The sequence below is a fragment of the Rana temporaria genome, chromosome 6, assembly GCF_905171775.1.
Source record: "Rana temporaria chromosome 6, aRanTem1.1, whole genome shotgun sequence".
Classification (NCBI taxonomy): domain Eukaryota; kingdom Metazoa; phylum Chordata; class Amphibia; order Anura; family Ranidae; genus Rana; species Rana temporaria.
This window is the reverse complement of record NC_053494.1, coordinates 211,980,233-212,002,325: the sequence shown is the minus strand read 5'-3', so window position 1 is coordinate 212,002,325 and position 22,093 is coordinate 211,980,233. Positions and strand designations below refer to the sequence as shown.

General features: G+C 48.9%; 1 protein-coding gene across 2 annotated transcripts; it reads left to right on the top strand.

Moving 5' to 3' along the window:
* The first annotated feature begins 394 nt into the window (after positions 1-394).
* Positions 395-20,314, top strand: TMEM169 (transmembrane protein 169). Of its 2 annotated transcripts, none has more exons than XM_040355634.1 (3): positions 395-550; positions 15,219-15,584; positions 19,417-20,314. In XM_040355634.1, the coding sequence occupies exons 2-3, from the start codon at positions 15,290-15,292 to the stop codon at positions 20,037-20,039; spliced, it is 918 nt and encodes a 305-aa protein (XP_040211568.1). In that variant the 5' UTR covers positions 395-550; positions 15,219-15,289; the 3' UTR covers positions 20,040-20,314. The 2 variants fall into 2 exon arrangements, with proteins under 2 accessions (XP_040211568.1, XP_040211567.1); XM_040355633.1 differs by lacking the exon at positions 395-550 and adding an exon at positions 583-724.
* Positions 20,315-22,093: the final 1,779 nt, after the last annotated feature.

The window sequence follows — 22,093 nt, the reverse complement described above, 5'->3', positions numbered from 1 at the left end:
CTACGTTTGATTACACAGTGACTGCGTTTGATGGGCACAGTGGCTACGTTTGATGGCACAGTGGCTGCAATTGATGTTTTTTTTTTTTTTCAGTTTGTTTGCGCCCCCCCCCCAAAAAAAATTTGGAGCACCAGCCGCCACTGAATACAATGTTTATGCATACAGGGATGTACAGAAATAAAGGTGGGACAACCTCAATTATGCATGGGAGGAAAATAAAAAAATATAGATATATATATATTATATATGTATATTTTTTAGTGATTGGATACTTTATAAATCCTGGGTTCTCTATGCCAGGCTCTCCTTCCATCCAGCACCTAAACAGTCCCCCTTCCACAGACAAGCAGCCTTCAGCTGTGTGTGAATGACGTCATGTTAAAGAGCAGTAGCCCCGCCCAGGGATGTGCCTGGTAGGCGTGGTTATGCCCGCAGAGGGGTCTGTGCTGTTTTCTTTGTGCAGGGATGAGCAGTCCTGGGATGGACACAGACCCCTCCTGATCCCCCCCCCCCTGGAAAGTGGACACCCCCTTGAAGGATCATCCAGCAGGTGAGTCCTCCATCTTCATACAATCCTCCATACAGGGCAGCAGGTGAGTCCTCTGCTCCATGGGATCAGCACTGACCTGCAAAGCCTGGAGGGGGCAGTTTAATTCAATCTCTGCCTCATTAATTGCTGCATGAAATGAAATCTTCAGAGTGCTCAGTGATTGGATGAAAGGAGGTTAGTAAGGTGATACATTGTGTTCATTGTTGTAGCTGGAATGTTATTAAAGGATACAATGTAGCAATTAGCCTGGATCTGGGGTGATGAGAGATTTCTGTTATTGGGGGGGACACAATATTTCTACTGAGCTCTGTGTTTATTATTATTATTATTCACATCTGACTTGTAGCACTGCAAACAATTCCCATAGGACACAGGACATGAACTACAAATCCCAGCATGGTGGATGATGTCATAGCGGACGAAGTTCTGTGATTTCCTCTGTAGAATAGAAGACATTGCTGTGTATCCTGTGGGCCTCGGATGTGGATGATGGGGGGGATTTCCTATGTCTGTACAGGAGTAGTCACCACCCTTCCCCCCCCCCCCCTCTTCTATTCTTAGATGTATTTCCCTTCTGTGAACTTGTCAGTTCTTCAGTCCGCACTCCATGGATCTCTCACCCCCCCCCCCCCCCCCCCCAATTTATATGTCTCCTGTCTTTTACTCCTTCTGTCTCCTTTAGTTCTCATTCATTCATTCATTCATTCTCTCTCTCACTCCACTTCCTCTTTTTCCATCTGTTCTTCTTGCCCCTTTGTCAGTCCTCCTTTATTCTTTCCCCTTTTTTATTTTATTTTATTTTATTTTATTTTATGTTAGTACTTTGAGCTCCATTGCTTTGTCCCCCCCCCCCCCCCCCATCCTTTTCTCGGTTCCCTCGATCTGTCCCCCGCCATCCTTTTCTCGGTTTCCTCGCTCTGTCATCCCCCCCCCCCCACATATCCTTTTCTCGGTTCCCTCGCTCTGTCCGTCCCCCCCCCCCCATATCCTTATCTCGGTTCCCTCGCTCTGTCCCCCCCCTCATATCCTTTTCTCGGTTCCCTCGCTCTGTCCCCCCCCCCCCCCATATCCTTTTCTCGGTTCCCTCGCTCTGTCCCCCCCCCCATATCCTTATCTCTGTTCCCTCGCTCTGTCCCCCCCCCCCATATCCTTATCTCGGTTCCCTCGCTCTGTTCCCCCTCCATCCTTTTCTCGGTTCCCTCGCTCTGTCCCCCCCCCCCACCCATATCCTTTTCTCGGTTCCCTCGCTCTGTCCCCCCTCCATCCTTTTCTCGGTTCCCTCGCTCTGTCCCCCCTCCATCCTTTTCTCGGTTCCCTCGCTCTGTCCCCCCCCCATCCTTGGTTCCCTCGCTCTGTTCCCCCTCCATCCTTTTCTCGGTTCCCTCGCTCTGTCCCCCCTCCATCCTTTTCTCGGTTCCCTCGCTCTGTCCCCCCTCCATCCTTTTCTCGGTTCCCTCGCTCTGTCCCCCCCCCCCCCCATATCCTTTTCTCGGTTCCCTCGCTCTGTCCCCCCCCCCACCCATATCATTTTCTCGGTTCCCTCGCTCTGTCCCCCCTCCATCCTTTTCTCGGTTCCCTCGCTCTGTCCCCCCTCCATCCTTTTCTCGGTTCCCTCGCTCTGTCCCCCCCCCATCCTTGGTTCCCTCGCTCTGTCCCCCCTCCATCCTTTTCTTGGTTCCCTCGCTCTGTCCCCCCCCTCCATCCTTTTCTCGGTTCCCTCGCTCTGTCCCCCCTCCATCCTTTTCTCGGTTCCCTCGCTCTGTCCCCCCCCCCCCCCATATCCTTTTCTCGGTTCCCTCGCTCTGTCCCCCCCCCCCCCCCATATCCTTATCTCGGTTCCCTCGCTCTGTCCCCCCCCCCCCCATATCCTTATCTCGGTTCCCTCGCTCTGTCCCCCCCCCCCATATCCTTATCTCGGTTCCCTCGCTCTGTTCCCCCTCCATCCTTTTCTCGGTTCCCTCGCTCTGTCCCCCCCCCACCCATATCCTTTTCTCGGTTCCCTCGCTCTGTCCCCCCTCCATCCTTTTCTCGGTTCCCTCGCTCTGTCCCCCCTCCATCCTTTTCTCGGTTCCCTCGCTCTGTCCCCCCCATATCCTTTTGTCGGTTCCCTCGCTCTGTCCCCCCCATATCCTTTTCTCGGTTCCCTCGCTCTGTCCCCCCCATATTCTTATCTCGGTTCCCTCGCTCTGTTTCTCCTCCATCCTTTTCTCGGTTCCCTCGCTCTGTCCCCCCCCCCACCCATATCCTTTTCTCGGTTCCCTCGCTCTGTCCCCCCTCCATCCTTTTCTCGGGTTCCCTCGCTCTGTCCCCCCTCCATCCTTTTGTCGGTTCCCTCGCTCTGTCCCCCCCCCCCCATATCCTTTTGTCGGTTCCCTCGCTCTGTCCCCCCCATATCCTTTTGTCGGTTCCCTCGCTCTGCCCCCCCCATCCTTTTCTCGGTTCCCTCACTCTGTCCCCCCCAATATCCATTTCTCGGTTCCCTCGCTCTGTCCCCCCCATATTCTTATCTCGGTTCCCTCGCTCTGTTTCTCCTCCATCCTTTTCTCGGTTCCCTCGCTCTCCCCCCCCCCCCACCCATATCCTTTTCTCGGTTCCCTCGCTCTGTCCCCCCTCCATCCTTTTCTCGGGTTCCCTCGCTCTGTCCCCCCTCCATCCTTTTCTCGGGTTCCCTCGCTCTGTCCCCCCTCCATCCTTTTGTCGGTTCCCTCGCTCTGTCCCCCCCCCCCCCATATCCTTTTGTCGGTTCCCTCGCTCTGTCCCCCCCATATCCTTTTGTCGGTTCCCTCGCTCTGCCCCCCCCATCCTTTTCTCGGTTCCCTCACTCTGTCCCCCCCAATATCCATTTCTCGGTTCCCTCGATCTACTCCCCCGATCCTTTTCTTGGTCTGGCCCAGTGATGGAACACCATGGTCCAATTTTCAAGAACGTCCTTTGTGACCCTGGTAGTTCCACCACTGGTGTCAGGTGTGTGTGTGTGTGTGTTTATTATTATTATTATTATTATTATTATTATTACTACAATATATATTTTTTTCAACTTTAGGAGCCCTGTTGGGGGGCTTTGATGAGATATCAGTGGTGTAAACAGACATCTGATATTGCACCTTTGGGACAGAGAAAAGAGGTTGAGGTCACAGAATGAATGGACAGGAATATCTCTGTACAAAGCTTCCCGTTCATTCACAAACTGTTAACTGTTTGCTATGCTTCAGTTGGACAGAGTCAGTGATTGGTACCGATCACTGACTCTGTCTGTTCATATAAAGAAGGGGCCAGTAAATTGCATGTTTACCGGCCAATTCCCCCGCTCTCCATCCTGAAACCCCTGTACTTGCGCCTCTGGTAGATGGGTATTGTCCATGTCGCCCTGTGTTTCCCCTGCACTGCCAGGCTATCTTGCAGGCCTCAGTCTGCTGGTGACAGTAATGGGGGGTCATCCTTATACAGCGGGAGCTTCACCTTCATGTAGACTTTCTCCCTCTCTCCATGCCTGCTTTCTCATTTGTAAGTGCAATTCTCTGCAAATAGCACTTACAGGGATCTCAGCTATAGTTATGCACTTAAGCTATTGGATAAGAGTAGGAAAATGGAATTGTACAAGGGCCATATGTATGGGGTTCCCAAATGACCAATCTATTTGTCCTCTGAATGATTCTGCCAGTTGTCAGCTATTTAGACTTTCCAAACCTGTCTGATTTGGCCATCGGTGCAAAAAACACACACATTCTGTAGATCAGACTCGCCATTTTACGGTACAGAGGGTTTTGGTGCACCTATCTGCAGGTGTGTGAGCAGCTTTAGGTTCAGAATACATTGGCTTTCTGGTATGTTTTACATGCGCTCAGTGGCGCTGCATCTATAAAGGGCGTAGGGCAGTGCTCGACAAATCCCGGGCGCCAGGTCGCCATGGCGACTAGAAATAGGGTCCTGGCGACTTGGCTTGGAAGGGGGGCAAAAAAAAATTTTTTTATTTTTTTTTGTGAGCTGGTGCCATCTGGTGGTGAGCCGTTGGTATTACACGTTATTACCACCAGATGTGTAAGCTGGCGCCATCTGGTGGTGGCCATTGGTATTACAAGTTAAACAGCAATTCTAATGTAATTTTTCACTATTTTCACTGCCATCTTCTTCCCTCTAATTAGAACCCCCAAACATTATATATATTTTTTATCCTAACACCCTGGAGAATAAAATGGCGATCATTGCAATACTTTCTGTCATGCCGTATTTGCGCAGCGGTCTTACAAGCGCACTTTTTTGGGAAAAGATTACACTTTTTTTTAATTAAAAAATAAGACAACAGTAAAGTTATCCCCATTTTTTTTTTTAATATTATAAAAAATAATGTTAGGCCGAGTAAATTCATACCCAACATGTCACGCTTCAAAATTGCGTCCGCTCGTGGAATGCCGACAAATCTTCATAGGCGACGTTTAAAAAAATTCTACAGGTTGCATGTTTTGAGTTACAGAGGAGGTCTAGGGCTAGAATTATTGCTCTCGCTCTACCAATCGCAGCGATACCTCACATGTGTGGTTTGAACACCGTTTACATATGCGGGCGCTGCTCACGTATGTGTTCGCTTCTGCGCGCAAGCTCGTCGGGACGGGGCGCGTTTTCTGGCTCCTAACTTTTTTAGCTGGCTCCTAGATTCCAAGCAAATTTGTCAACCCCTGGCGTAGGGGCGCTGCCCCCTCTCTCCTGCCACCTGTCTATCGCCATAGATAGATTCATGCATTGCATGAATCTATCTATAGTCACCGCTGCCACCCCCTATTCAGGTGCCCGGCCCCTTTTCAGGAGCCAAGCACCTGAATTACAGTGGCGGGGTATTTTTTTGGAAGCACCTGATTAGAGCCATAGGCTTTAATAGGCATCCAAAAAGGTGAACAGTTGGCGCCATGCTGGTCGCTCGCAGATCACTCTGCGTTGTGTTAGGAAAGTGAATATTCATTTGCTTTTCTTACACTGAACCGCTTCTCAGCCAATTAGGTGCTTGGGTCTGTTACCTGTCATCTGGCTGAAACCAGGGGTCAAGTCCTGGGGAAAAAAGTGTGGGAACTCCCACCCAAGACCCACTCCCACACCAAAAAAAATAAAAATTATACGCTCATATGCATAATTACTAAACCGCATGTTCTTTCTAAATCCCGCGATAACTCGCGGCAGACCTCCGCAATGTCTCCTGGGAACAATGACAGAAGCTCCCAGGAGACATTGCGGCATCGAGGAAGTGACGGAATACCCGCACACTACTCGATGAATCCATATACAGGAAGCGGCCAGTAACATAAAGGATTACTAAGGTTCGCCTGCCCCTGACAGTGACTCGAGCTGGGCATCGCCGCTTAGTGAAGGATTGGCTCGGGCGGCTCGGCTGCTCTAGTCCTGCAACTGCGTTCCTGCAGTGAAAAAAGTGCAGGAACTCCATTCCCACGCATTCCCGCAGGACTTGAGCCCTGGCTGAAACGATAGGCACTGTGATTGGACGCCTATCGTCCAATCATAGCAGAGGAGCGTGGAGGACATTGCCGCCGTGACCTGCTGCCCCACCGAGACAGGTAGGTGGTGGGGCGGCACATTGGCGGCAGTTGATGGCCACAGTGGCTGCGTTTGGTGTGTGTGTGTGTGTGTGTGTGCGTGTGGTTTTTTTTTTTTTTAGTTTGTGTTCGACCCCCCCCAAGAAATTTTGAGCACTAGCCGCCACTGCATGTACTTGCTATTGACTAACTACAAAGCTTAAACTAACTAAGATAATTTAAAATGTGCAAGTACCAAAATCCCTTAGATACACCCTGCTTGAGAGTGCGCCCATCGCAGAGGGTTGACTTGTATGCAAATATACCCTTAAAGTGCCCCCCCCCCCCCCCCTATTCCTGATAAGCGTGCCTTTGTTTGCTTTTCTCTTCAGGATAGCACAATGTTGGTTCAGCATTCTCCAAGGTCACCATCTACTTTGTGGACTGAGATCCTGACTAGCGGATCGCACAGTCATGTAAATGCGGCTGCTTCTGCAACTCTGGGCCGTGTTCATAAATATCTGATGGAGATCAGTCCCTGCTGCTGCTTCTCGCCTTGTGATTTTCTGCAAAGTTACAGAGTTGTCTGTCAGGCCTCTTATAGACCTACAAGGGGCATGACATGTGGGACCATAGGCGTGTGCCCAGGGGCGGATCCAGAGTCTGGTCTCGGGAGGGGCACTGGCAGAATTTTATTTTGGGGGGGGCAATTTATTAGGGAAATGACTGGTGTTAGCGATTCAATCATCACAGCACCGTGGTTGTTATGGCGTCAGGATGATTGAAGCGCATTATTTATATTATTACATTGTAATATATAATGAAATGGTTCAACTCACAATAATGCAGAATCAGTGGATGCCCCGAGTGTGTCACTTGCCACACGTTGCGCATTGTCACCTGCCACGTCACACGTTGCGCATTGTCACCTGCCACGTCACACGTTGCGCATTGCCACTTCACCTGCCACAAGTTGCGGATTGTCACTTGCCACATGTTGTGGAATGTCACTTGCCTGCCACCAGATACATATTGTCACGTCGCCTGCCACACGTTGCGGATTGTCACCTGCCACACATTGAAGATTGTCACTTGCCGCATCACCTGCCACACGTTGCGGATTGTCACCTGCCACACATTGAAGATTGTCACGTTGCGGATTGTCACCTGCCACACGTTGCGGATTGTCACCTGCCACACGTTGCGGATTGTCACCTGCCACACGTTGCGGATTGTCACCTGCCACACGTTGCGGATTGTCACCTGCCACACGTTGCGGAATGTCACCTTCCTGCCACCAGATGCAGATTGTCACTTGCCACGTCACCTGCCACAAGTTGCGAATTGTCACCTGCCACACGTTGCGGATTGTCACTTGCTAAGTTGGTGTTTTGCTTGTCAGTGTCAGGCAGCAGAGAGATGATGTAATCTCTCTGCTGCCTGCACAGTGAGGGCGGAAGTTATTGCAGTAATGCGGGGCAGTGAGAGATGATGTCATCTCTCTGGTCCCCCCGCCGCCTGCTTGTTGATTGGCCACCCGCCCGCTCACCCACAGAGCCGACCAGCTGACCACCCACTCTCTGACTCTCACTCGCTCAGACTCTCAGGCGCTGCAAGTTCCGCAATTACCGTTAATTTCTCGGGGGTGGCAATTTGCCCATTGCCCCCCCCCCCGGATCCACCCCTGCATGTGCCTGGGCTCGCTCTAATCATACTGTGCGCCACGGGTTGCCCACAGCTGGCCAATGAGGTGTCAGGGAATTATCTGCACTATTCCTCTATCTTCTCTATATGTTTTGGCTTTGTGATAATAGTATATACTGTATTGTATGTAACGATCTTCTGGTTTAGTAAGACAATTATGTACTTTGCTGGATTTTTGTAGTGAGCTTCTCTCCATCTTCTGCACCACCGCCCCTCCCCTCCCCCGGCAGGTGTGGATTGGAGCCATGCTGTGAATAGAACTCTCTGCAGTGAAAGGCAGTCTGCTGCAGTGAGATATGGGGGCTGAGAGACGTCGCCCTGCCTGGGGGGGGCTGAGAGATGTCACCCTGCCTTGGGGGGGGGGGGGGGCTCAGCTGGGTCTCTTGTCAGTCACATTCTCCTGCAAAGGAGACGAATACAAAGTCCCGGAGCCCCATCCATCATTGTCTATACATAGTACAGCAGCCACACACCAAAGTCACACCATCAATCCTCATACAGGAGACTTGTCACACATAAAGGACCCAAAATTAGCTTTATTGGCATTACCGAATACATATTGGCATTGCCAAAGCCATGGAGGAGTTGTTATGGGTTGGAGGTTAAGTCAGGTGTAAACCTCTGAAATTAAAAATTAACAAAGCATCTCCTTCTACAGTGTGTACTTGCCTCAATCCAAAGCACTTATAGGTAGATTCAGGTAGAGTTAGGTAGATTCAGGTAGAGTTAGGCCGGCTTATCAGTAGATAAGCCGACCTAACTCAGAATCTACGCCGACCTATGTTTAAGCGTATGCTCAAACAGAGATACGCTTAAACATATCTAAGATACGACGGCTTGCGCCGTCCTATCTTAGATTGCAATATTTCGGATGGCCGCTAGGTGGCGCTTCCATTGCGGTCAGCGTAGAATATGTAAATGAGTTGATACGCCGATTCACGAACGTACGCCTGGCCACCGCAGTAGTTTTACGCCGTTTCTGTAAGGCATTAGCAGGCCTAAAGTTATTCCACCTATTAGGTGGAATAACAATGTTAAAGTATGGCCGCCGTTCCTGCCGCGAGATTCGAATTTTTTTACGCTGTGTGTGTGTGTGTGTAAGTCGTCCGCGAATCGAGATTTACGTTGCTTACGTCCACGGTGAAATCAATAGGCCCGTGCGGCGTACTTGGCCGCAATGCACCCTGGGAAATGTAGGCGCCCAGGGCATGCGCATTTAAAAAGAAACGTAAAAAAACGTGAGGTCAAGCCTCATTACCATAAAACACGCCCCCCTCCAACACTGTTTGAATTCGGCGCCCTTACGCCCGCCCGCTTTAGGCTACGCCGCCATATATTGGCAGGCAAGTACATTGATAATCATGTACTTGCCTAGCTAACTTACGGCGGCGTAGCATAAACAGGCTAAGCTACGCCGCCGCAGGTTTAAGCCTTTCTCTGTGAATCTACCTATTAGTATGTAGTCCCTACCTGCATCGCTTTTGACAAGTTATGCCGACAACGCAGAATCCCCAGAGGTGACATCCACCCTCCACCCTGGCACAGAAGATGTTTAACTACGAAGCTGTGTAGAAGGGCGTGTATGTCCTTTCTCTCACTCAGATCTCCAATTACACTCGGCTCTCTGCTCTGTGGGTTGCAGTATGTGACATCAGATCCTCACCTCCTTTGAGTTCAGAAATGCTGTGTGATGTGTGCTTTTGGAGGCTGTAGAGGAGAGACGGTACAGATAAATGGGTACAACGTATGTAGGAGGATTTGTTTAATCTCTATCCCCTGAGGCCAGTCACTTCACTAGGTAAGGGGGATTTTTTTGGTGCACCCTACAAATACTTGAATGAGTTGTGTTTGGTGGCTGTACTGCCTGGCGCTGTTGTATACGTTGTTCTGCATTGTAACAGTTGCGAGTGAACCAGCGTGGTCACTGGATATATTAAATTGTGGCTTGGCGATGGTGGGGGGGGGGGGGGGGGGGTTAAGCACAACTCTACAAATTACCCCATGGTTGCCCGTGTAAATGAGGCCTAAATGACAGATCCCCGTCGCTTTGTGCCCTGCGCCTTGTGGGTGCTGCCCGTCGCTTTGTGCCCTGCGCCTTGTGGGTGCTGCCCGTCGCTTTGTGCCCTGCGCCTTGTGGGTGCTGCCCGTCGCTTTGTGCCCTGCGCCTTGTCGGTGTACCCGCAACTTGTCGGTTCCCCCCCGCCCTTAGTGCCCCGGGCTTGTCAAATGTCTGGCAAACCAATTCTATTTGCCCACAACTAACAGAGAAAAAAGCTTTAACAATTATTTTATAAAAACCAAGGGGCAGATCCACGTACCTTTTGCGCCGTGCGCAGCGTATCTAAGATACGTTACGCCGCCGTAACTTATCTTTTTTACTTTGAATCCTGAAAGAATTTGCGGCGTACGTTACGGTGGCGTAGTGTATCTCTAGCGGCGTGAGGGCGCGGAATTCAAATGGATGTAATGGGGGCGTTTATGTAAATACGTCGTGACCCGACGTAAACTACGTTTTTTTTTTTTAACTGCGCATGCGCCGTCCGTGGGGGTATCCCAGTGCGCATGCTCGAAATTAAACCGGAACCAGCCAATGCTTACGATGGTGACGTCCTTCTACGCAAATCCCTATTTGCGAACGACTTACGCAAACGACGTAAAAATTTCAAATTTAGACGCGGCAAGGACGGCCATACTTAACATTGAGTACACCTTAGAATAGCAGCTTTAACTATACGCCAGAAAAAGCCGAACGCAAACGACGTAAAAAAATGGGCCGGGCCGACGTACGTTCGTGGATCGCCGTAACTAGCTAATTTGCATACTCAACGCGGAATTCGACGGAAATGCCACCTAGCGGCCGCCGAAAAATTGCACCTACGATCCGACGGCGTACTAAGATGTACGCTTGTCGGATCGATCCCAGATGCCATCGTATCTTGTTTTGTGGATACAAAACAAAGATACGACGTGGGAAATTTGAAATTACGCCGGCGTATCAAGAGATACGCCGGCGTAATTTCTTTGTGGATCTGCCCCTAACTTTGTAATTCACTCCAGGTGGCCCTTTAAACCCGCGCCATGAAATGAATTGAAGATGTTAATAGTCGGCAGATAACTTTTATTAAATAAAAAGCTTCATCAGACTCCGTTTCCGTGTCTGTGAAATCCCCGGTGCGCTTCTTGCTCCAGAAGCAAGTTTTATTTCCTGTGATTGCGCCAATCCGGCTTTCCGCTTTGTATTCCTGGCACGGGCCGCGTGCCGTCTGGTCCTCATAAAGCAATGTGATGACTCCGGGTTCATGTGAGGTGGATCTGAGCGAATGCCAGCCGGTGTGTGTGGTGAGCAGGTATCTCGGAGGAAGCAATTGTGCTGCCAGGAGGGATTTTATGGAGGGTGCTTTGTTTTGGGTTAGAGAGGACTTGTGCTAGAAGGAGGGAGGCAAATTTTTAATTCCCCCCCCAAACCCCCCCCAGCACAATTCCTCTCCCCTCCCAAAGCACCCCAACACATCTAACCCAATCTCACCCCGGCTCCATCCATCCTTCACCCCGATCCCCCCTTGGCTTCACCCAACTCCATCCTTCACCCCGGCTCCATCCATCCTTCACCCCTATCCCACCCCGGCTCCATCCATCCTTCACCCCTATCCCACTCTGGCTCCATCCATCCTTCACCCTGGCTCTACGCCAACTCCATCCATCCTCCACCCCTATCCAACCCGGCTCCATCAATCCTTGACCCCGGCTCCATCCATGATCCACCCCTATCCCACCCTGGCTCCATCCATCCATTCTTCACCCTGGCTCCATCCATCCATCCATTCTTCACCCTGGCTCCATCCATCCTTCACCCCGGCTCCATCCATCCACCATCCATCCATTCTTCACCCTGGCTCCATCCATCCTTCACCCCGGCTCCATCCATCCACCACCCATCCATCCTTCACCCGGCTCCACTCATCCACCACCCATCCATCCTTCACCCGGCTCCACCCATCCATCCTCCACCCCGGCTCCATCCATCCTCCCCCCCCCCGGCTCCATCCATCACCCCAATCCCACCCGGCCCAATGCATCCTCCACGCCGGCTCCATCCATCCTCCACCCCATTTTTTTTTTTTTTCTTTGCCTGAAGTCCACCTTATCATATACTGCTTGGTTATATTACTGAATTGAATTCTGGCTGTCGTGGTTTATAGTATTTTCTAATATTTAGTGTAACATTTGGAATAATTGACATTCTGTTTGTCTGGGATGGCGACAGTCTCGTCTTTCACCTGTAAATCTCCTGCAATAGATGTGTGAAGTGGAGCGTGCAATCTGAACAGATCTGCCATTCATTCCGGTCAGAGGAACCTTAATTTGCTTTCAAAGAATTGACGGGAAGTGGATGAGCTGTGTGAGGAGAGATGGCCGATCGTTATCCGATCCTATCACAGCAATGAGTTCTCTCCTCTTCCCAGGAGGCATTGAATTGTCTGACCACAAAAAATTGCACCCCCCCACCCTCATGTCCAGACTACGCTCAATTCCCAGCCCCCCCTCATGTCCAGGACTACGCTCAATTCCCAGCCCCCCCTCATGTCCAGACTACGCTCAATTCCTAGCCCCCCCTCATGTCCAGGACTACGCTCAATTCCCAGCCCCCCCTCATGTCCAGGACTACGCTCAATTCCCAGCCCCCCTCATGTCCAGACTACGCTCAATTCCCATCCCCCCCTCATGTCCAGGACTACGCTCAATTCCCAGCCCCCCCTCATGTCCAGGACTACGCTCAATACCTGCTCCACCTCATGTTCAGGACTACGCTCAATTCCCAGCCCCCCCCTCATTTTCAGGACTACGCTCAATTCCCAGCCCCCCCTCATTTTCAGGACTACGCTCAATTCCCAGCCCCCCCTCATTTTCAGGACTACGCTCAATTCCCAGCCCCCCCTCATGTCCAGGACTACTTTCCATACCTGCCCCCCTCTCACGTCCAGGACTACACTTAATATCCGCCCCCCTCATGTCCAGGGCTACGCTCAATACCCCCCTCTCACGTCCAGGGCTACGCTCAATTCCCTCCCCCTCCCCCCTCATGTCCAGTACTACGCTCCAAAACCTGCCCCCCCTCATGTCCAGGAATAACCTCAATATCCCCCCCCTCATGTCCAGGACTACCCTCAATACCCCCCCCTCATGTCCAGGGCTACGCTTGATAGCCCCCACCTCCCCTCATGTCCAGGGCTACGCTTGATAGCCCCCACCTCCCCTCATGTCCAGGGCTACGCTTTATAGCCCCCCCCTCCCCTCATGTCCAGGGCTATGCTTGATAGCCCCCTCCCCTCATGTCCAGGGCTATGCTTGATAGCCCCCTCCCCTCATGTCCAGGGCTACACTCAATATCCCCCCCCCTCCCTTCATGTCCAGGACTACGCTCTATACCCCTCATGTCCAGGACTACACTCAGCAAACCCCCCCCCCCCATCCAGACTACGTTTAACACCCTCAAGCATGTTCCCAAATCCCAGTGCACACCCTCCAAAGGAGTCACCAGGCTCTTCTGAAAGAGACCAGCCTTTTTCCTGGCTCTCTTTAGCAAGGCCGGGTCTCCCCTTGGCACAGCTTCAGGGACCACTTTCAGCACACGTTAGGCCAAGTTGCCTGTTTTGGGGCCTAACAGCAGAACTCCATTTACCAGCACCTCCCTAGGCTTCAGGCCAGGAGAAGAGAACTAACCATGACCTGTCCCAAATATTTATATCCTCCCCCCAGCATGCACCAGTACCCTCAACCTCCTACTGGATTTGCTGAGGAAAATAAAAATATTAACTTTTTTTTTTTTTTTGGGAGATCTCATACTATGACCGGTGATACCAGTTACATCTACTAGCAACTGTGAGAACTCCCAAGCCAACTCAAGGTTAGGGAAAAACCAGGTGAAAAACTATACAATCTAACTACAGCCCGGCCAGGACAAGGTCATCTAGAGCCCAAGGCAAAAAATGACAAATCCCCCCCCCTCCAAAATAATAATAATTAAGCGCTAATCTGCATGCACACCCCCTAAGCACCCAGATCAAATCCTCTCTCCTTTCATTTGTTTCCCCCCCAGCACAAATACCCCCCCCCCAATTCTCCATCCTAGTATAAATCCAATTGGCAAGTTCCCCTCTGCATTCCTAGCACACCTCTCCAAATGCCCTCCTTGAACAATTCTTACCCCTGCTGCTCCTCCAAATTCCCCTTCTCAACACAAATCCCCCTCCCCCTAATATCCTTGTGGTGCCCCACCACCTCACATGATACCATGGTGCCAGGGCAGCCGTACCTCCTGCCCACCCCTAAAACTAATTTGACAGCTCGAGCCCCCTTTGTCCTACATAAATAATAATAATAAAAAAAGTACATTATCAAAAGTAGTAATAATAATAATAATAAATTGCAATTACTCCTTTTTAACCACTTGAGACCCGCACTATAGACACAAGACGTCCACAGCGCGGCTCTCAAGTGCCGAGTGGACGTCCTTTTATGTGCATTACCCGCGCGCGCCACTGGGGGGCGCCCATCGAGTAAACACTGTCCCGGCGCATCGCTGGGGAGCCGATGCGTGTACCTGGCGGGCGCGATGTCCGCCGGGTACACGCGATCGTCGGGAACACAGCAGGGACGTGGAGCTCTGTGTGTAATGATGGGGTGTAAACACAGAGCTCCACTTCCTGTCAGAGGAGAGGAGACCGATCTGTGTCCCTTGTACATAGGGACACAGCATCGGTCACCTCCCCCAGTCACCCCCCTCACAGTTAGAACACACCCAGGATACACATTTAACCCCTTCCTCACCCCCTAGTGTTAACCCCTTCCCTGCCAGTCACATTTATACTGTAATTAGTGCATTTTTATAGCACTGATCGCTGTATAAATGTGAATGGTCCCAAATTTGGGTCAAAAGTGTCCGATACGTCCGCCGCAATATCGCAGTCCCAATAAAAATCGCAGATCGCCGCCATTACTAGTAAAAAACAAAATAAGAAAAAAAATCATAATTCTGTTCCCCATTTTGTAGGCGCTAAAACTTTTGCGCAAACCAGTCGCTTTTTTTTTTTTTTTTTTTACAAAAATACGTCAAAATACGTCAAAATACGTATCGGCCTTAACTGAGAAAAAAAATTGGGATATTTATTATAGCAACAAGTAAAAAATATATATTTTAAATTGTCGCTCTTCTTTTTTTGTTTATAGCGCAAAAAATAAAAACCGCAGAGGTGATCAAATACCACCAAAATAAAGCTCTATTTGTGGTGAAAAAAGGGACGCCAATTTTGTTTGGGAGCCACGTCGCACGACCGCGCAAATGTCAGTTAAATCGACGCAGTGCTGAAATTTCGCCTGGGCACAAAGGGGGTTTATGTGCCCAGTAAGCAAGTGGTTAATAATATTTTTTATTTTCTTCCTTCTAGATGACTCCCAGTGTTCCCTTCCCCATCATGGAGTAGTAAGCGTTTTTGCGGGTCCCATTAAAGTCTACAACATGCAGGGCGAGGTGATGATCGGCGATGGTGGGATTGAGGAGCCCCCTCTGAAAGTGAATAGGAGCGCCCCCCACAGCCCTCTGAGGGACACCCTGCGGAGAGCTGCCGTTGCGGCGGCGGGGGAGAACACTATGGAACGGAAGAAGAAGAAGAAAAAGGAGCCTCGCCCCGAGTCCATCATCGTCTACCGGTCTGACAATGAGAGGATGGTGGAGGACGAGCCAGCCAATCAGGAAGGAGGGGAGAGGAGCGCGGAGGAAGGCTCGAGGTTTCTGGGGACGCCGATGAGCGATGGTTTGTAGCGTTTGGAATTCTAATGTTTCCAAATCAATTGGTTTGAAAAGTCTTATGTCGGGTTCTACAGCTTAGCCGAGCGTAACATATTTCTCCATGTACACTATATTGTCAAAAGTATTGGGACGCCCGCCTTTACACACACGTTGGGCCAGATTCAGATACATTATCGTATCTATCGGCGGGCGTAGCGTATCTCCGATACCCTACGCCGCCCTACCTTAGGGCGCAAGTTCCGTATTCAGAAAGAACTTGCGCCCTAAGTTACGGCGGCGTAGTGTAAATGTGTCGGCGTAAGCCCGCCTAATTCAAATTTTGGCTGGTAGTGGGCGTGTTTTATGTTAAACTATCATGACCGCGCGTATTTGACGCTGTTTTCGAACTGCGCATGCGCCGTCTGTGGCGCATTCTCGAAATCACGTCGCAAATAGTCAATGCTTTCGACGTGAACGTAACTTACGCAAAGCCCTATTCGCGAACGTTTTACGCAAACGACGGAAAAATTTGACGCTGTCCCGACGTCAATACTTAACATTGCGTACGCCTCATATAGCAGGGGTAACTTTACGCCGGTCCGACGCCTTACGTAAATAGATACGCCGGGCGCAACTACGTTCGTTAATCGGCCTAATTTGCATATTCTACGCGTAAATCTACGGAAGCGCCACCTAGCGGCCAGCGTAAATATGCAACTAAGATACGACGGCGTAAGAGACTTACGTTGGTCGTATCTTGGCAAAATTCCGGCGTATCTTGCTTTCTGAATACAGAAAAAAGATACGCCGGCACATCCTAGAAGTTATGCGGCGTAACAACAGATACGCCAACGTAACTTCTTTCTGAATCTGGCCCATGAGCTTTAATGGCATCCCAGTCTTAGTCCGTAGGGTTCAATAGTGATTTGGCCCCGCCCTTTACAGCTATAACAGCTTCCACTCTTCTGGGAAGGCCGCCCACAAGGTTTAGGAGTGTGTCTATGGGAATGTTTGACCATTCTTCCAGAAGGGCATTTGTGAGGTCAGGCGCTGATGTTGGATGAGAAGGGCGGGCTCCGCTCTAATTCATCCCAAAGGTGTTCTATCGGGTTGAGGTCAGGACTCTGTGCAGGGCAGTCAAGTTCCTTCACCCCAAACCTGCTCACCCATGTTTTTATAGACCCTTTTGGGGTACAGAGGTGAGCAGAGTGGGGGGGCTACGATGCAGAAGGGTTTTGGGGTACAGAGATTAGCAGGGGGATTGCGGTGCAGAGTAGGGTTGCTACATTTTCTTCAAGTCAAACCTGAACACTTTAGCGTCACAAAGGGAATTTATCTTTTATTTTTTATTTTTTGTATACATCTATTTTGCTAATAACATTTCTAATCCTATGAAGTTAAAGCGGGGGTTCACCCTAAAAAAAAAAAAAAAATTTCTACTATGTCATCCAGCATACTAGCGCGAGCTACAGTATGCCTTTATTTTATTTTTTTGCGCCGTACTCACAGTTTAATCCCGTAGTTAAGTTTCAGACTCCCCGCGAGGAGTAGGCGTTCCTATGCAGAGGGGAACATGATTGACGGCCGGCTATGGCGCGTCACGCTTCCCGAAAATAGCCGGAGTAGGTCTCTGCTCTTCACGGCGCCTGCGCAGTCAGCTCCTAGTCTGTGCGCAGGCACCGTGAAGAGCCGAGACCTACTCGGCTATTTTCGGGAAGCGTGACGCGCCATAGCCGGCCGTCAATCATGTTCCCCTCTGCATAGGAACGCCCATTCCCCGCGGGGAGTCTGAAACGTAACTACACGATTAAACTGCGAGTGCGGCGCAAAAAATTAAAATAAAGGCATACTGTAGCTCACGCTAGTATGCTGGATTTAATGGTAGAAACTTGTTTTTAAGGGTGAACCACCGCTTTAATAGCAATAGTCCCCCTTTACGTCAGAGTCCCCAGAGTTCACCTTTTACATCTGAACTTGCATAGTTCGCTTTCACTGCAAGGGAGAACTCTGGGGACTCTAACATAAGGGGTGCTCTGGGAAACCTGATTTTAAGGGGGAAGACTGAGAACTCTGACAAATTTGACAAATTTTTCCTGAAATTCGTAAATTTTTTAAATCTGAAATAATAATTGACTAATAATAACTCAACGATTACTAACTATTACATTTATAGGTATTGTAATTTCCTTTCAAATTTGGCTGTTGGTGAACGAATACAAATTTATTCCAAGTTGCAAATTATTTTTCGAAATAAAAAAAAAAGCTGTATCGAAACGAATGGAACGTAATGAATTACCGGTAATAATAAATGACAATAATAATACGTTTTATTTGTTTTAGATGTGGCATTTGTTATTTCAGGTAGTTCGTAACTTTGGATACATTCGTATTCAGTACTATCACTAACAGCCAAATTTTGAAAGGAAATTACAATATCTATAATTTAATAGTTATTTCAGATTTTTGTGTTTTCGAATTTCCGAATTCTCTTATTTGCGAATGTACAAATCTAAAGGGGTTGTAAAGGTAAAAAAAAAAAAATGTTCCTAAATATCTTCCTTTACCTTAGTGCAGTCCTCCTTCACTTACCTCATCCTTCCATTTTTGCTTTTAAATGTCCTTATTTCTTCAGAGAAATCCTCACTTCCTGTTCTTCTGTCTGTAACTCCACACAGTAATGCAAGGATATCTCCCTGGTGTGGAGAAAGCCTCTTGAGGGGGCGAGCACGAGTGTCAGGACACTCTACTTTGCAGATAGAGATAGGAGCTGTGTGTTAGTGGGCGTCCTGACTCTCCTGCTCCCCCCCCCCCCTCCTCAAGAGGCTTTCTCCACACCAGGGAGAAAGCCTTGCTGTGTGGAGTTACAGACAGAAGAACAGGAAGTGAGGATTTCTCAGAAGAAATAAAGACATTTAAAGGGGTTGTAAAGAGCTTCCTTTACCTTAGTGCAGTCCTCCTTCACTTACCTCATCCTTCCATTTTGCTTTTAAATGTCCTTATTTCTTCTGAGAAATCCTCACTTCCTGTTCTTCTGTCTGTAACTCCACACAGTAATGGGAGGCTTTCTCCCTGGTGTGGAGAAAGCCTCTTGAGGGGAGAGGGGGCAAGCAGGAGTGTCAGGACACTCTCTACTTTGCAGATAAAGGAGCTGTGTGTTATGCCCCGTACACACGATCCGAAAATTGTACAAAAAAATGCCACTTTCGAAACGATCATACGATAATAAGATCGTTAGTACAGAGCTTCCGAGAGTCGATCAGGACAGTTCATCCGATTTTTATTCTATCGGACATGCACGGAACTTTTTTCCGTACGATGCCAGATCGTACAATTTTCGTTTAATCAGTATAGCTGTCGTTCGAAAATGCAATACAAATGCATTACAACACATGACATCACTTCAGATTTTTTTTATTCTGCCGTACGAGAATTTTTGTGACTTTAGTAAACTCATCAGATTCGACGTGAGATTAGCATACAAAAAAAAACGGACGGTCATTCGTCCGATAATCGGATTGTGTGTACCGGGCATTAGTGGGCGTCCTGCTCGCCCCCTCAAGAGGCTTTCTCCACACCAGGGAGACAGCTTTGCATTACTGTGTGGAGTTACAGACAGAAGAACAGGAAGTGAGGATTTCTCAGAAGAAATAAGGACATTTAAAAGCAAAATGGAAGGATGAGGTAAGTGATGGAGGACTGCACTAAGGGAAAGGAAGATATTTAGGAAAAAATATATATTTTTACAACCCCTTTAAGAATTGTGATCACAACGAATGACCCAAAAAACAAAATTTAAAACCAACACATTTTTTGGCAGTGCACATGTCTATTCCTAACCGTGTTCTCTTCTCCAATAGGTGGATGGAGTTTGCATCCTGATAGCCGCTGTGTGACCTTGACGGGGACCATCACCCGCGGGAAGAAGAAAGGTCAGATGGTGGACATCCATGTCACTTTAACGCAAAAGGAACTCCAAGAACTTGCAAGATCCAGGGAGCCGTTGCAAGACGAGCCGGCGGAGGGGAAAAAGACGTGTTCGGTTGGCCTGGACAGAGGTCCACACGTCCTCCTCTGGAGTATCCTCTGCTTGCCCGTCATATTTGTTCTGTCCTTCGTCCTTTCCTTTTACTATGGGACCATAACTTGGTACAACATCTTCTTGGTATACAACGAAGAAAGGACTTTCTGGCACAAGATTACCATTTGCCCGTTCTTAATGATTTTTTACCCAATAATCATCGTGGTGATCTCCATGTCTCTAGCCATCTATACGACGGTCACCCAACTATCCTGGTCCTTTGGGGACTGGTGGCGTTCCGTGCGGGATATGGAGAAGGGTTTTTGCGGCTGGATTTGTAGCAAGCTCGGCCTTGAAGATTGTTCCCCGTACAGTATTATAGAACTGCTAGATTCGGACAATATTTCGGGAAGCCTCTCTGTAAAAGGTTCCACGCAAGGAGTAGAGACTTCTGCTGTCTGATTTCCGCCATCTTCATGTTCATAGGTTTTTTTTCTTGGTTGTTATGGAATGCCGATGTGAAAAAGCGGTCTGTGCCATATGGAATTGCGCTGATGATTATTGGCTAGGATTACAAGCTTTTTGGTGAATTTGTCACTGGTTTCTGCATGTTTTGGATTCCATGTTCGCTTGGTCCATGTGATCGAAATCATAAACTGCATGGATGTTCTTTTTTTTTAAAACGCGCGCACACACAAGACAAGTCTTATTTTCTTATAAAAAAAAATGGCAACCTGCTCCTCCATACCCATGTGCATTACTCCACCACCACCACTCTTGTATAGGTAGATTCAGGTAGAATGCCGCAACTTTGCGGCGGCGTAGCTTAAGGAATTTAAGCTACGCCGCCGTAAGTTAGCTAGGCAAGTACATGATTCACAATGTACTTGCCTGCTAAGTTACGACGGCGTAGCCTAAATCGGCGGGCGCAAGGGCGCCTAATTCAAATGTGTTGGGGGGGGCGTGTTTAATGCTAATGAGGCTTGACCTCACGTTTTTTACGTTCTTTTTTATATACTGCGCATGCGCCGTGCGCCTACATTTCACAGTGTGCATTGCGGCTACGTACGCCGCACGGGCCTATTGATTTCGACGTGGACGTAAACAACGTAAATCCTGATTCGCGGACGACGTAAAAAATTTGAATCTCGCGGCGGCCATACTTTAACATTGTTATTCCACCTAATAGGTGGAATAACTTTAGGCCTGCTAATGCCTTACGGAAACGGCGTAAATCGACTGCGGCGGCCGGGCGTACGTTCGTGAATCGGCTTATCAACTCATTTACATATTCTACACCGACCGCAATGGAAACGCCACCTAGCGGCCAGCAGAAATATTGCAATCTTAGATATGTTTAAGCGTATCTCTGTTTGAGCATACGCTTAAACATAAGTCGGCGTAGATTCTGAGTTAGGTCGGCGTATCTACTGATAAGCCGGCCTAACTCTACCTGAATCTACCTAATTGTTTCAATGTTTGCCTTGACTGGGGTTGCAAAAACCAATCCAGGTCACCACCCCTTTGTATAGGGGACTACCTCTTATGGATCACACAGCAATGTTATTTTATATGACAATGTCAACTACTTGGGGGTTTTTAGTGTAGTAACCCATAGCAAAAAAATCGAGAGTCAGCCAATGGTCTCTGGTGGACAATATCTATGTACATGGATGGTCCGTATCGATGAAAGTTGATCTTATGAGTTGTAAGAGGAGCATTTCTGAAGCAGGGGTTCCATGGAACCTTGGTGTTCCTCCAGTCTCCTAATGCCGCGTACATACGGCTCAGAATTTCCGACAACAAATGTTCGATGTGAGCTTTTTGTCGGAAATTCCGACCGTGTGTAGGCCCCATCGGACAATTTCTGTCGGAATTTCCGACAACAAAAATTTGAGAGCTGGTTCTCAAATTTTCCGACAAGAAAATCACACGCGCACGCTCTGACTTTACGAGAACGGTAGACAATTTCGACGCACAAAATTCCACGCATGCTCTGAATCAAGTACGAAACGGAAGCGCTCGGTCTGGTAAAACTGGCGTTCGTAATGGAGATGGCACATTCGTCACGCTGTAACGGACTGAAAAACAAGCATCGTCTCTCACCAAACTTTTATTAACGCAAGATTAGCAGAAGGAGCCCAAAGGGTGGCGCAATTGGCATGGAACTTCCGTTTTTATTGTGCCGTGCATGACCGCATTCGCAATTTCCGACAACATTTGTGCGGCCATGTGTATGCAAGACACGTTTGAGCCAACATCCGTCGGAAAGTTATCCGCGGTTTTGTTGCCGGAATGTCTGATTGTGTGTACGCGGCATAAGAGTTTCTTGATACGAGTGCAGTGACGGGTTGATCTCTTGGCTGCACTGACCACCAAAGTAAAAGGGGTCACTGCAATTTTCTATGTATTATTTGTTTTGTTACATGATTGGCACTTAAGATAATATTGTGGGGGTTAAGTATATCCCATTCTTTCATTTAAAGCCCAACTCCAGTCTTGCCTGATTCTCAGCT

What these genes read in the sequence shown, in the direction of transcription:
- TMEM169 (XM_040355633.1), top strand. An exon ending in GGGGACGCCGATGAGCGATG is followed by an intron (nt 15,585 to 19,416) that starts GTTTGTAGCGTT and finishes CTTCTCCAATAG; the next exon opens with GTGGATGGAGTTTGCATCCT.